Source organism: Nanorana parkeri, unplaced genomic scaffold (assembly GCF_000935625.1).
Source record: "Nanorana parkeri isolate BGI_ZX_2015 unplaced genomic scaffold, ASM93562v1 scaffold1769, whole genome shotgun sequence".
Taxonomy (NCBI): Eukaryota; Metazoa; Chordata; class Amphibia; order Anura; family Dicroglossidae; genus Nanorana; species Nanorana parkeri.
In genome coordinates, this window is record NW_017308037.1 from 141,423 (window position 1) to 157,393 (window position 15,971).

The following is a 15,971-nucleotide window of genomic DNA, read 5'->3' on the forward strand; positions in this document are numbered from 1 at the left end:
TGTGGCTTGCAATGCCTTATGGGATTTGTAGTTTCAGCATAGCTGGAGAGCCAAGGTTGCCTACCCGTGTCCTAGATTGTTCCCTTCTCCTGCCTTCTCCAAACCCTTTAGTGACTAACCCTGTAAATATTTATTGTTTTAGCATAAAAATACATAGAACTATACACAACATGATAAAATGTGATTAAAATTAAAATTGATGGAGGACACTATTTAAGGCCAAGACAGCATAACATGTGATGAATAAATGTGTGTGGGAAGAGTGAAAACAACTAAACAATTTAAAAAATATATTATTTTCACTCTTCCCACACATGTTTCATGCTCCTATGGTTATCAAGTATTGAGAGATAGTAGCTGGGTGTCCTGGCTAGTTTTTTCCCCCTCTGTGGCCCCCGGCATAGACGTCTTCTGGTTTGGCTCCCCTTGTTTCACGATGATACATGACTGTGCTGTATGTAAGTGTGTAAGCAAGTCCGTGAACTTGTAGTTTCAATATATATATATTGCTGTCTTGGCCTTAAATAGTGTCCTCCATCAATTGTAGTTTACATGGTATTTTAATCACATTTGATCATGTTGTGTATGGTTATACAGGTGAAACTCGAATAATTAGAATATCGTGCAAAGTTCATTTATTTCACTAATGCAACTTAAAAGGTGAAACTAATATATGAGATAGACTCATTACATGCAAAGCAAGATAATTCAAGCCGTGATTTGTCATAATTGTGATGATTATGGCTTACAGCTCATGAAAACCCCAAGAACCCCAAATCCACAACCTCAAAAAAGTAGATTATTACATGCAATCAATAAAACAAGGATTGTACATAGAACAATATCGGACCTCTGAAAAGTACAAGCATGCATATGTACTCAGTACTTGGTTTGGGCCTCTTTTGCAGCACTTACTGCAATTACTTTTGCACGATATTCTAATTTTTTCGAGTTTCACCTGTATGTATTTTTATGCTAAAACAATAAATCGTTTTTATAGTGATCTATGCACCTAAAAAGTCCCAATTTGTCACGGTTTTTATACCAATGTGTTTCTATGATCAGGGGTGTGGTGTTAGGTAATTTTTTGTAAAAAAAAAAACCCAAAAAAGTTTACCAATATATAAACAGTAAAAAGGGGAGAAAGGAGCAGATAGGCCCAATAAAGGACAAAAATGGGAAGTTGGTCACAAACGACAAGGAGAGGGCCGAAATGCTGAACACCTTTTTCTCCTCAGTATACACTCAGGAGGGAAAAAAGCCCGTGTGACATGTTACGCCATGCGGGCGGGGGCCGGGGGAGGAGCTACCTTTAGGATGTGATCATGCAGATCGCACAGGACAATACGTTATGGCATTGCCGTATGCGGCCGCTGCCATAACGTATTATACTATGCGATCCGATCGGCAATTTTCTGCGGGCTTAAGGGGCAGATGCTTCGGGCCCCACAACCTTGATTGGGCCCGGAGCAAGTGCCCTCTTTGCCCCGCGTTAAAGACGGCCCTGGCTCCATGTGAGATTTTGAGATTTAAATAGTCCAGTTTGAGTTGGACATTGTTTGATGTTTGTATAGACTGCACATTACTCAATTTACTGTCTTTTTGTGGAAAAACCATGATCTGTTATCCAATCATTCTGAAATTAATTATACTAAACTGTCTACCTTGTGATTTTATTTAATAGATGTACCACAGAATACGTCACTCAGAGTGCATTTACCGAGTGACTTTAGAGAAGTTGTCCTATCACAGCATTTGTACTTCAGAAGAATGGCAAAACCTTAAGAACTGTAACCTTCCAGTACCTCTTTGTAAGGAAATTGAACTGTAAGTGCTTAAAAACAACTACTAATAGCATGTCCTTATACTAACAGTGATCCTTTTTTAACAGTTTCCCATGTATGATATCTGTTACAGAACCAGTCCACCCAAAAGTGATATTTATTTTTTGTTTTGGGTGGAGCGTTCTGTACGGAGTCCATGTCTGACTTCTTTCTTGTCCTGGACTCCAAGAGAGGGATCCTCCTGTCAAAGTCCCCAAGGGGGATGAGCCTGGTCATGTTTGGTTCGAGCCATGTTCAGTGAACCCTTTGTAAAAAAAAACCTCAAACTCCACTTTGTGCCAAATCCTCTTGATGTTTATGGGAGATAAATCTTGTATTTATTTGGCCATTTTCAAGGTTAATACCGGTAGGCAAACTATTTGTGAAAAAAAGGCATAGGGAGCTGGGCACTCCCATGGGGAACATGTGTCAGTGCAATAATTTAAAAAAAAAATACCATTCAGCAAGGAGAGGGACTTTTCATGTGACTTACAGGGTAACATTGAAAATACACAAATCCTATAGCATGTCTTTCACAGCCACTGTATACATCATGCGATGGTGGCAACACAGGCCTTTAAACTGATGTCTCATTAAAGAGAACCATTATTCTATCACACAGGTGATAGCAATAAGTTAGGTAAAAAAAACATTTAATAAATTAAATTTAAAAAAATAAAGAAGATTGTGCCAAATGTTTGGTATCACTGTATACACCAAAGTAAGAGTAATTCTAGCGCAATTTTTAATGATTGGCTCTAAACTAATGAGTTTCAAAGCATTGCCTATGGACAATTTTGGGTACCAAAGTTTTCACCATTTTTCAGGCACATGCAAATTTGAGGCTTGAAATTTTTGGTTTCTATTTTCTTAATGCAGCTTCATCTTTTGTATTTTACCAAATATGGTATAGGTATTATATTGTGTTTTATGTCAACTAAAATTAATTGAGATACATTTTACTGAAAAAATTGCATTGGCCATTTCTTTTCTATTCAGTCTGTAAGAAAATATATCATTTTTGGGGTTCTAAGAATTTTTTAGAACTAAAATATGCAGTTAACATGTGCAAGAAAAGCTCTAGCGAAAGGGTTAAAAGTTGGGTTCCCACTAAATTTCCACCCAGTCCCTTATCTAGGCACGCAGCCTGGGTGACCAGGGCCAGGTCTTGAACGCATTTGGTCAAGGATGTCAACTGGCACTGTTGACATTATTGCAGTGCTGGGTATTCTCATTTAGCAACAAGTAAACATCGTCAAGTCGTTGTGATTGATGAGGCTTACATCGTTGATTGTAATGATTGATGCTGGATTACATCAGAGAACATAATAACCTTTATTTTTTACTGTACCCTGTACCAAAGAGTGAAATGTAAGTAAACAAGCACAAACAACTCCTAAAAAAATAAAATGTAAAAATTATTATTCATGTCCACTAAAGTAATCCAATATCTATCACGATGTCCAATGATAGAAATTATCCATCAGTCACAATGATTCAACAGTCACGGATGTGTAAAAATCCCACTCCTACTGCTAAATAACAGATCCCCTGTGGTGCAGTAATGTAAACACAGTTTCAGGGATCCCAGGTGAGGTCAGTGGTAAAATATGGTCATCCCTGGTACTCTGTTTACATTACAGCTACCAGGAATTTGGGTGGGCAAATGGTTGCATTAGCTTGGTGGGTCTGTGAAGAGCAAACAGGCTGATTTCACATCAAAGCCATGTCTAACCTGAACCCGAATCTCATCCCTAATCCCAACTCTGTTCCTGAGTGCTTTGAGCATTCACATTTACTTTTTGCATGTTCTGTTGCTGTTGCACCCTTCATAATGTAAGATAAAAGGCAAATACTACAGAAATCAGAGAAACCCTCCTACCAGCCTCATCAAATGTGCACACATGGGGGTTCAAACACAGATCTCTTTCTAATAGAGGTCCTAAGAGATGAAACAACCTGCTTGCTGGTTTAAAGCTGAACTAATGGCAAATGGTTAAATACAAAAATAAAATACATATATGGGAGCTGTTTTAACTGCCAATGTTTTTTTGTTTCTGTTCATTCCTAATAATTGCACAGCCAGGCAGCACAGCCCATCTGGAGGCATGATGTTTCGCTACCACAGTTAAGTAATACAGTGGAGTTAATCTTTAAGGTCTAGCATCTAACAAAAACAAAAATATCAGTCTTTTGGTAGACTGACCTTTTAATTAAATCCATGAAAAACCAGGGTAGCAGTCATAACCAGTCATGTATTCTTATGCATAACTGACCCTTTATAATATGACTGAATATACAGTTAAAAAAGAAAGCATATCAAAACCTATAAACAAAATTGAATATACTGCAGCTTAACAGTCCTTAGATTTGGGCTTTGTAATATCCTTTTCAGGCTAAGCACATTTTCTGCAAGTACATAAAAATAACAGTTGATTCAGTTGAACAGTGTCTTTGACTTTATGTACACTGAACTTAAATCTCAAAAAATGCTATTAACTTTCTGAGCTAACTTTTGTGAACTACAATGCTGCTCCCCTATTTTGATAGAGATTAGGAGGGGGGGTGTTTGTAATCCAAATCAGGAAAAATATGAGTGACCGCACTGCTCCTCCATAGCTACAGAACAATGAGAGTGCATTGTTATGATAGAACAAAGTGTGTTACTGGAAGGATCACCAGGTAAATATCAAGGGGGAAAAAACTAAAACAAGGAAACCTGCTACTAATCTAAAGTGACACTAAACTCAGGAGTTACATCTTGAAAATGCATTCAAGTACCTTACCTATTAACAAAAATGTATCTTATTTGTGTATCACTCGGCTGTAGATTCTGAAATCATCTCTGAATTTGTGCTGACACTGTCCTTCCTTCTGGAGGGTGGCTACTTTTGTTCCCCATGGTCCTTGTGTGTGTGTTGAAAAGTAGCCACCACTCCAAGTTCGCTCCTGTGATGGACTACAAAGTCAATACGAAATAGACTACAATCTCACGTTTAGTTTACTAAAAGGAGAACAATATCCGCTGGGACCCTGTTTACATTTGTAAAGCTGACTGTCTGCTTTACAGTGGAAGCGATTCTGGCATCTCATCTGCCGCCAGATCGCTTCCAGGGCCTAGTTTAGTGCGCGCCCCCCTCACCTGACACCCCCACCTTACTTCTCGGGCTTCGCTACCCCTCCTGCAGACCCAGGACCAGCATGTCGGGTGTCGGCAGGAAGCCAGGGAGGAGACCAGCGAACATCCATTCACCAGTCTCCTCCCCACTCTAAGGAACTAGGAGACATTGATTGCATCACTGCCAGGTCCCTTACCTATCATTGCTTGGCTCCGGAATCCGGGAAATAAGCTTTTGGAGTGTGATCTGCGCTCCAATAGCTTATTAAGAGCGCAAAGGTGATATTAGGGGTGCAATTTACGCTTAATATCACCTTAAAGAGAACCTGTCACCAGGTAAAGGGGGCTTGTGAGCCCCCTTATGTGATGGCAATTAAGTAAAGTTAAAAAAAATATATATATATTTTAAATTAGAAAAATGTAAAAAAAAAGGCCACTGTGACCACGTGAATATTAACGTAGACATGTGTTGGGTGCACCTACTTAACTGATGACCTGTAGGGGCTTTTACAGTGTCGCCTATGGACAATTTAGGGTACCGTATTTTGTTGCTGTTTCACAGACACATGCAATTTTTTACCTGGGCATGTTGGGTATTTATTTACTCTACGTAACCTCATCTTTAATAGTTTACAAAATAACATTTTTACAAAATTTTTGGGCTTGATAAAAAGTTGCATTAAAATCGTACATAAAAATTTGCAACTGCCAGCATTTTATTCTACAGGGTCTGAAGCAGGGGTCTCAAAGTACCGGCCCGCAGGCCAATTGAGCCGGTACTATGTGGCCCGCAGATGGCTGACAAGTCAGGTACGTGGTCATGGACCACATTCCTGACTTGCCTGAGAAGCTACATGGTCTGCATCTCTGTCAGATGCAGACTGCTTAGCTGCTGCAGACCGCATAGCTGCTGCTGGCTGTGCTCTCTGTTCCTTTCGGCCAGGACAGAGATATTATGGATTGGTATTGTCTGCACCAGACCTTACCAATCGCCACTAGATCACCAGGGAATGATGTGCCCCCTCCCTGCAAAAACGGAAGCAGGTGAGGGGGCTTCTATTATTTGTGTGAGGGAGGGTTGAGTATATTGTTGTAATGGTATGTAATCATATTGCATACCATTACATGCGGTGTGCAGGCGTTTACATGCAGCGCTTGTCACCAGATCATTAACTTGAATGGGTGACAGTTGTCACTTGTAAATGACAGATTAGGGATTCCTGCTGCAGGAAAACACAAGTTCCTGACGCAGGAATCCCTAATCGTACCTAAACTTACAGGTCTAAATGGGGCCTTATTGTATGTGTGTATTAGTGTTTGTAGTTCTGGTTGTGGGAGGTTTTGCATATCTGTGTGTGTGTGTAGTATGAAATTTGGCAAGCGGCCTCCATGGCAAAAAAAAAATTGTCCAGTGGCGCCCGAGTGAATCGCGTGTGAGACCCCCGGTCTAAGTATATAAAGTTTGGGGGTTTTAAGTAATTCTCAGGCCTAAAATGTGGATTATAACTTGTCAAATAAAGGCCTTGGCACGGAAAGGGTTAAATTACTAGTAAGTTGCAATATATAAAATGTTTGTTTGTTTTTGGGTTTGCTTTAAGTAATTACTTTTTTACCCTGCAGGTTTCTATATCATCTCACATAAGATAACAGCAGTGTTACTGTCTTGAGAATTCTCTGTTTTAAAAAGTATGTAATTGTATAAAACACATCTTCCAATCTTGTATAAATGTGACTGTACATTCTGTGACATAGATGTTTTTTTTTTCCAGTTATCATTTTGATATAGGGCCTTTTGAAGATCTTTGGCCAGCAATCTTTGTGTATATGATACATCAGTCTTGTGGTAAAAATTGGTAAGGTAGTCAAATTTTCTTTTTAATTGTTGGCAGGCCTTAAGTGTAAATAGCATTATTGGTTCTCACTAACATAGTAAAAAAGAATAATTATAATATATGCATTGTGCTAACCAGCGAGTCAGATTTTAGTCTACTGTAGGTAGATTAGCTAAGACATTAGCTTTGCTTTTTTGGATTGTTTAGTATATATATCCATCCTTTGTGGGTTCAAGGCAAAGTACTAATTTTCTACACAAGTTTTTACTGGAGTTGTTTTAACTTAAACTATATGTAAACTCAATCACTGACATCTCATATAAGTATTTAAATATTAATGTAATTTTAAAAGAAATTTCAATATTTTTTAATATGCAGCTTTTAATAAAATAATACCTGGTAAGCCAGAAATGAAGGTCATTTTTAGTCACTTGCTGTTATAGAGTGACAGCTCTGTCCTTGTCTTCCAAATGTGTTCCTGCATTGTCACCCTGTCGCATGAGCTTCTGATGGAGATTAGACGTTGCCTTTTCAACCCACTCAGGCATAGTCCACTGTGGTCACCATCAGGAAACCCAGCATAAGAAATGTCAGGGAGCCACTGCTGGGGTTTATGCATGTAGACAGGATATGATTGCAAAGAGAATGCAGCAGATAAGCCCCACTGAAATGCAACAAAGGATGAGCAAAGTTAAAAAAAGAATGGCAGTTATGATTAAACAGTGCTTTACAAACTAAATGGCATTCATTTAGGAATTACCTCTATTTTAAGTAGCTTGTAAATAGTACATTGAAAATTTTAGTTTTTAATTTTTTTTAATAAACATATTTATGCAAGCGTGTCAAACCAATGGTATTGCATGCATTTTAGAAGATATCCAGCGTTAACGTGCATCTCGGCATCTTTTTTTGACAACATTCATTCCCTTTTTCGGGTTTAGACACGGACTGTAACTATCTGATCTATATTCATTATAATTGTTTTCTCACAATATTAAACTTACTAAATAATAGTCCTGCTCATCAACTTAGGCATGAAAAATATCCAATTTGTTGCATTACATATTCCAAATGAAGTCCATTGAAATGTATTCGAAAACTGTGTGTGTGTGTAGTATTATAATGTATACACCTGTTTTCAGTAATGAGTATTTGTTTTTCTCTTATATCAGACTTTAGCTGTTGCTGTATAGTGAGGCTAGTGTGTTACTGGAGTTCAGGCACTCACCTCCAAATATTTTCATTTTCACAACCACAGTTTTCATGCATAAGACATTGGTATGAGAATACATTGACCAAATGCTTCCAAAGGGAGCAGAAAGTGAAATGTAATGCATCCAGTACATATTGAAAATGTACAAGCTGGTAATAGTGTTTTCCTGTTACATATCTTTTCATCCTGCTTAATTGAAAAAGATAAGTTAAATAGACTATACTAGGGAGTACTGGCTGTCATACTTTGTTGCCGTTGACTATATGAGAAGGTAGCTGTGCACCACCTCCTGTCAGTTGTCCTGTTATTGCTAAGGAGGGTGTTCAGATCTTTGACATGGTTCCGAATGTGATTAGCTATAGATTCTTCTCTGTAAAAGCAATAATGTTATATATAGAGTCTAAATATAACTTTCAGTTCAATAGTAGAACTATAAAGTTGCAGAAATCAATTTACTGACAACTCACATTGGTTGGTTATCATGACTTTGCTGTTATCAATGGTTACTGTTACTGGTCTATGTGCATGTGTTTTTAAATGGGTTTGATGGGCATGTCACGCTCGAAGGTATCTAAGAACTTGTGAAGTGAAAATGGTATTTAAACATCTCTGCAGAATGTCTAAAAGTTGTTGATTCCTACATTTTAGCCATGTTCCAGTCTAGCGCTGAGGCATTTCTACTTGTTACATAGGTTAAAAAAAAAACATAGATCAAGTTTAAACAATAGAGAACATTTGATTAACTAAAAACCTGAAACCACAGAAACCTAAACCTACAGTTAATCCAAAGGAAAGTAAAAAAACATTATACATATTTACTGCAAAAGGGATAAACATCCTCTTCTGATCTCTTAAAGTATATTTCTACTTTTGCAGCCAAATTCGGATAACACCTATTTTATATTTGTTACGTTCCCATTCACATAGCATATGCGAAATTTTTTTTTTTAAATGCTTCATGCAGTTTAAATTGCTTTTATTTGAGTTAGGAATTCTTGGCTTATTAATGGTTACCATTTCTACTTGCTTCTCCTTCTTTGTAATGTTAGGAGGGGTTTGTTCATTATAATTTGTAAAGTAGATGTGAACATTGCCTGTCCTAACAAAGGTTAAATGATTACAAACCTCAAATTTCAGTCTTAATTCTTTCTATAAGGTGAGATCACTGTATAGTTTGTAGATAGTGTGTAGTTTTTTTTTCTGAGCCAAAGGGGCTCAGAAAAAAACTACATTCTGTCGTGTTGCCTACTGCAAAAAACACCTAAAAGTTGAGAAATACTTTTTTTTTAAGTATTTTTTGTAATGCTGTGAATAGCAACACATAAGAAACATAGAGGGGTTTTCTAAAATGTTACTGCAAAAGTGGAAATACCCTTTAACCCCTTCACAACTAACGGCATACAGTGTACGTCGCTAGCATCGGGGCTGTTTAAACAGAAAGCAGCCAGGACTCTGTTTGAACTTGTAAAGCCAACTGAACTTGTAAAGCCAACTGTCAGCTTCACAATAGAAGCAATTCTGGTGACTCAGCTGTCGCCAGTTCGCTTCTATGTCCTGGTGAAGGGGTACACCCCCGCCGTGCTTCCCGGGCTCTGTTGCCCCTCCTACGAGCCCGGGACTTGCTTCTCTGGTGCAGGGAGCTAGGGAAGGAAATGGATAAACCGCCGTTCGTCGATCCCCTCCCTGTTACATGGGAGCGATGCAGATTGCATCACTTCCAGTCCAATAGCTGTCAGTGCTGGGCTCCTGAAGCCCAGCTATAAGCTATTAAGTGCGATATGTACTTCAATAGCTTATTTGGAGTACAAAGGTGACACTGGGGGTCTTCGGACCCCCAGCATCACTTTAAAGAGTACCTGTCACCACCATCTATCACATGGGGGCGTGTAAGCCCCCTATGTCATAGCAATCAAAGTATAGTTTTAAAAAAACAGTTTTTAACATTAAATTAAAATAAATCTAAAAATAATAAAAAACACTTTTTAAAGTCCCCGCCACCCGCAAGCACGTGCGTCGCCATGTAAACACACGTCGGGTGCACCCACGTATGAAAACAATGCACACGCTACACATGTTGGGTATGGCCGCGCATGCCGGAGTGAGAGCAATAATTCTAGGGCCAGTATTTTTGGGTATCTCTAAATTGATGACCTGTGGGGGCTTTTAAAGCGTCGTCTGTGGACTTTTTGGGATACTGAAGTTTGCCGCCGTTTCATGGATGCACACAATTTTTAACCTGGCCATGTTGGGTATCTATTTACTCGTCGTAACCTCATCTTTAATATGTTATAAAAAACATTGGGATTTTGTTTTGGGGAATTTAAGTACATGTTTCACTACATTTTGGGGTTTGATAAGGAGTTGGGCTAATATTGTGCAACAAAAAAATTTGCAACTGCCACCATTTTATTCTACAGGGTCTTGGCTTTCAGAATATATATATATATTCATTAGCTTTAGGGGTCTTAGATAACCCTAATGTCTCCACAAAGAGGACCTGTCAGTGTGCCTTTGCTATTATATAGGGGGATTTTTATCCCCCTATGTAATATCAATGACATTACGTGTAAAAAACCATAAAAAGAGTTTAAAAAAATAAGTCACATATAAAAAAAGTTTTTTAAAAAACCCCAACATTTTTAAGTTCCCCACCACCATGTTTACGCACATATATAAACGTAAATACGCGTCCGGTGCACCAGCGCTCAAAAACAACAACTGCGCTACACACGTTACATATCGCCGCGAATGTCGCAGTGAGAGCAATAATTTTAGGGCCATCAATCGCTGATGACACTAAACTGATGAGCGGTAAAAGCTTTTAAAGCGTCGCCTATGGCCAATTTTGGGTATTATCATTTTTTTAGGTTTCACAAGCGCACGCAATTTTAAGGCTTGACATGTTTGGTGTCTTTTTACCCGACGTGACCCCGTATTTTATATTTTACTAAAAAATTGGGTCATAATGTTCATCATTTAATATAGGGGAAACCGTTCTTTTTTTTATGTATTTCAGTACAGTGTTGCATGATGGAATAAATGTCAGTCAAAGTACCGCAGCGCTGAATACTGAAAAATGGCATGGATGGGAAGGGGGTGTAAACACAGCGGACTTCAAGTGGTTAATTATTATTTATTAAACAATCTACAGAGTTGCCCAGAACTAGCTCCTTTGGAACTCGATTCCACATTTGCACAGCTCTTACTGTATTGAAGCCTTTTCGTATGCAGAAGGGAATCTCATGCTGACCTAAAATGTTTAAATGTTATAGAATGGTTAATTCCCATTTTGGCCTTTAGAATAATGGGCAGCAAATAATTTCAGCTTAGGGTATTTTATAAATGGTGATAACAATAAGTGCTGTTAAAAAAATAAAAATGGCCATGTCCATCATGATCCATAATGTTAGAAAACATTCTGGGCTTTATTCTCGTATAGAATTTTCTATAAGTTTTGGATAGAATAGGGGCTGGTTAAAACCCCTATCAAACTTTTTTGCCCTATGTCACATTGAGGAGAATTGCCTTTCCTTCCTGTCCAATAGACACTACAGTAACTAAGAGGAAATTTCTCCATAATAAGGGAAATACCCTTTTAGACAATTTCTACCTGAACAAGTGTCCCTATTGCATGATTTCCCCTGATTTCTGTTCTGGTGACAACTAAAATGTTTAGATTTTAGCACTTTCATTCCAGGTGACCTTGGTTACCAAGCGACATAGTGTGAATTGGTGATTTTTTCTGTCAAATACTCTTTTTTTTTTTTTCATTTCCTAACATGTTTTCCTGTTTTCTTCTTACTTTCAAGTTTTGAGCTGGAAAAATTGTGTCGTTTTACTATGTCAGTGAAAAAGAACTATCGGCGAGTACCTTATCATAATTGGAAGCATGCGGTAACAGTGTCGCATTGTATGTATGCTATATTGAAGCAAAGCAAAGATTTATTTACAGATTTGGAGGTAGGATAATATCTGTTTAAAAAAACCAAACAGTTTTATACTGAATTTTCTTTACAATATGCTATGCATATAGCTGGGTCTAATTACTAATAAAGTCGATTTAAAGTATGTTGCTTAAATTATAGAATCTGGTTGCTGTGGGTAATAACTACCGTATATACTCGAGTATAAGCCGAGTTTTTCAGCCCATTTATTTTGCTGATCCCTTACTGTTGCTATTTTGCATCAGCTCCAGAACATTTGCACTATATTTGTCTGCTTTTTTGCACTAACCAGTCTGTCTTTTTTAATTAGTCTTAACCTGTCAGACATGTCCTTTTCTCTGTATATGATTGTCCAATATTAGTTTTATTCTTCGTTTTAAGCAAGGTATTATGCAGTGCTGTATATGAGAACTGTTAAGATCATATCAAATAACATTCAGATTATATGCCATATTGGAAATCTAGGAGAAGAGAGCCTTACATTTATGGGTATTATGATGAAAGCTGCCCTGTTGAGGGGGAAAATAAACCTGACCTCGGACCCAACTAACACCTAATACCTGGAGGCACCAGTAATGTAACTGTGCCTCTCTGTTGCCTTCTGGGAAAACTGGGTGCTTGAAACCCCATGGGAATGCATTCCAGCACTGTGCTTTATTTGGCAGCTTCATGAAGTTATTCTCATTTAAGGGAGCTATTAGCAAGCAGAGCTTGTATTTTCATGGAAGTCTGTTTCAGTTGCAAAAATCAGTGCTTTACTGTAAGTTACGTCAACCAAATATCCACTTTCATTCGTCTTGCCATACCAACATACAAAATGCTGAAATCTATGTAATTTGCCAAGGCCAGTTATATTTCCTTAAAGATAACTAAATAAATACTGTAAATCAACCTTTTCCTCCATTTTATGACATTGTCTATTGATTTAGATGACATTCAATTTCTGTGTTTTTGCTACAGAGAAAAGGGCTTTTGATTGCATGTTTATGCCATGACTTGGACCACCGCGGGTATACTAACACCTACTTACAAAAATTTGATCATCCATTGGCAGCATTATATTCTACGTCAACAATGGAACAACATCATTTTTCCCAGACTGTGTCTATTCTGCAGGTAAGGACAGTGTAAGTTTTTGAGTGGTAGGTAAATATGCTTGCATCTCTTTTGTATAGTATACTTCAAAACTGGCTGGAGTTAGTGTCTATGCTGGTCCTGAAAATACTATACTGTTTGACACAAGATTTTCTAATTATTATTCTTATTAATTATGATTAATAATAAGAATATATTTTTATTATTGTGTTAATCTATTGTGCAAAATCTTACTCATTTTCAAGATTAGATGAAGCAGCACACTTTAAAGCAGGGTGCAAGACAATTTTGTTTGTTTTGAATAGAGTTGAGAAGGGATAGAACCAATGTCTGTGTAATCATTAGGCTGATGTCACACTTCTGATCCTGCCGCTGGCGAGAACTCACCATTGGCAGGGTCGTTATGGAACACACAACAGGAAAGTGAAACACTCGCCGGTTTGCATGCGTCGATCTCTCTTGCCAGCGACTTACATTCTATAGAGTTTATGGAAGTGAAGGAGTGACTCCTTGCTGATCCAGCTGTCTGTTTGGGGTTTTTTTTTTTTTTAAATTGCTCTTTTGAAGAGATTTACTTTTGCTTCATGTGTCAGTAGCACTAGTCAGCAGAACTGGAAATGAAAGATCTTTAAACGTAGACCGAGGCAGTTGAAAAATTCTGACAGATGTTCTAACCCTTCCCACTCTATCCAAAATTAGGAGAACATTTTGGCTAAAGATTTACTTTAAGGAAATTGCATCAACAATTTTTACCTTTAAAAATTCATCCCACGAGTAAGTGTCTCATCATAAAGAATAGTTAACACAATTCGTATTTGTTTAGAGGCTTAAAAATGAATGTGCATGCTTTGAATATACCATACATTGATATACATGATGCATACAATTCTGTAGCATAAGTCAGTAGGACGAATAGCATGCGAAACCACAAAATAAATAGCCCTGTCACAAATCTGGGAAATGCAAACTCAGCGGGTAATGAAAAAGTGTATAAATAAAGATTATCTTTTGAGATAAACTGGGGAAACTGCATATCATTCCAGTTAGTAGATTCAGAGATATGAACAGAGGTATGAAAACGTCAGCCTTTCTGTTACAGCATTGTCTTCCCCATCACCACCACCACCACCACCGTGGTGTCTCACTATTGGTCAATTTAATGTGGCTTGCAGCCTAATCAATAAGATGCAGGAGGTGTATATAAACCTTAAAACAGACCTTGCATTAATTAATTTCTTTATTAATAGACAGTCAATGACCTGCTGTATATTATTTTTCTGCAGTCTGTTTTGCTATCCCCTGTCTCCACCTTGCTCAAGGACAGGGGTGCCCATTAGGTAGATCGTGATCTACCCGTAGCAAACCTGATGCTGGTTGATCATGAAGGGTGTGAATGGTGACCCCTTTATTCCATTTTGGTATATGTATTTAGCTGTGCACACATGATTACCTATTAGCCTGAATCTGCTGAGCCAAGCTCCCTGACACCTTTATGGTGGATTCTGGTGGTTGAAGTGCTATGTATTACATCAAAGAATATTAGTTTACACAGCCTGTTGCAAAATACAGCAAGGTGAGCCAGGAGAGAGAGCACAAGGAGAGAGAGCCAGGAGAGAGAGCGTGAGGAGAGACAGCCAGGAGAGAGAGCGTGGGGAGAGACAGCCAGGAGAGAGAGAGAGAGAGGAGAGACAGCCAGGAAAGAGAGAGCGTGAGGAGAGACAGCCAGGAGAGAGAGAGGAGAGACAGCCAGGAGAGAGAGAGGAGAGACAGCCAGGAGAGAGAGAGCAAGGAGAGACAGCCAGGAGAGAGAGAGCGAGGGAGTTTTTTTTTCGTTATTTGAAAAGTAGATCTTAACACAAAAAATTGTGGGCACCCCTGCTCTAGGAGTTACAGGACACTGTTGGGATGTACGGCGTACCTGTCTTCATGTGTTTACCCACTACAACACCCCACCCAGCTCAGCTGCAACAGCAGCCTATAGGAGCGTGGTCTGCTTTTCCGCCATGCTCCCTCACCTACCCTGCTGCAAGAGCAGCCTGTGGATCGCAGATAGAAAGCCCTTCTGCAACTCAGCATACAAAGACTGGGAATGTAATTTCCCACTGTGTCTAATGTTATTAGAAAGCTCACCCCCTTACCAAAGGAGACATGCCTGCCACACTCAAAAGAGGAATGAGAAGGGAGGCTGTGTAGTCACCTTTGAAAAAATGCCAAGTAGGATGTGTAAAATATCTAAAAAAAAAAAGTCTTAATAGAGCTTGAGAAAATGATTTTGAATAATGTGCTATGATTTTTTTCTGTTGACTTTATGAATACTTTAACTTATACAGGAAATGGTAGCATTTACATACAACTTCAGATCTATCTCTGGACTTGCTGACGGCTTTCTCATTATATGACCAGTCTGATGCTTCTTACTTTAACACTACCTCTAAGCACAAATACTTGGTTTATACTGTATTATAAAATATGTAGACATTATCAAACAAGGCTATCAAAGTGATCTCATACTATAAAAGAAAGTCATTCCTTAATATATTCTTTTGATAATAGTAATTTGTTTGCCTTTAACTATCCAGAGTAACTTTTTCTGCATACTTTACTGCATATTCAAAGTAAAAGGAAATATGCACTGAAAGATACTGTATATGTAGCCTGCTTTGCTGGTCTCACCTTCTGAAAATGTTATTTGCTAAGTTGTGAAGTTGATTCAGGGGCCTACCATCTCTTGTAGCATGTTTGGCTTCTACTGTTTTTGAGTCACTGACCAAAACCAGAGGGTCAGTATGACCCAGCCAAGCAGTTACCCTTTTAGATGGTCGACAATAGCAGCCTACATATTTTATTCTATACACATTTTCTTAAATGTGTTTAAAGGGTATTAAAGGTTTAAAGGGTATTTTATAGTATACATACAATTTTTGTATTTGTGTTTTGTAGTGTCCA

General features: G+C 38.3%; 1 protein-coding gene across 1 annotated transcript in view; it reads left to right on the forward strand.

The window, feature by feature from the left end:
- PDE10A (phosphodiesterase 10A) overlaps nucleotides 1-15,971 on the forward strand; it is a 119,035-nt gene that overhangs the window by 77,557 nt on the left and 25,507 nt on the right. The window contains exons 13-16 of the mRNA XM_018571504.1: nucleotides 1,685-1,827; nucleotides 6,711-6,794; nucleotides 11,796-11,946; nucleotides 12,891-13,046. Of these exons, the coding sequence (XP_018427006.1) occupies nucleotides 1,685-1,827; nucleotides 6,711-6,794; nucleotides 11,796-11,946; nucleotides 12,891-13,046 (534 nt within the window). The remainder of the gene's footprint in view (nucleotides 1-1,684; nucleotides 1,828-6,710; nucleotides 6,795-11,795; nucleotides 11,947-12,890; nucleotides 13,047-15,971) is intronic.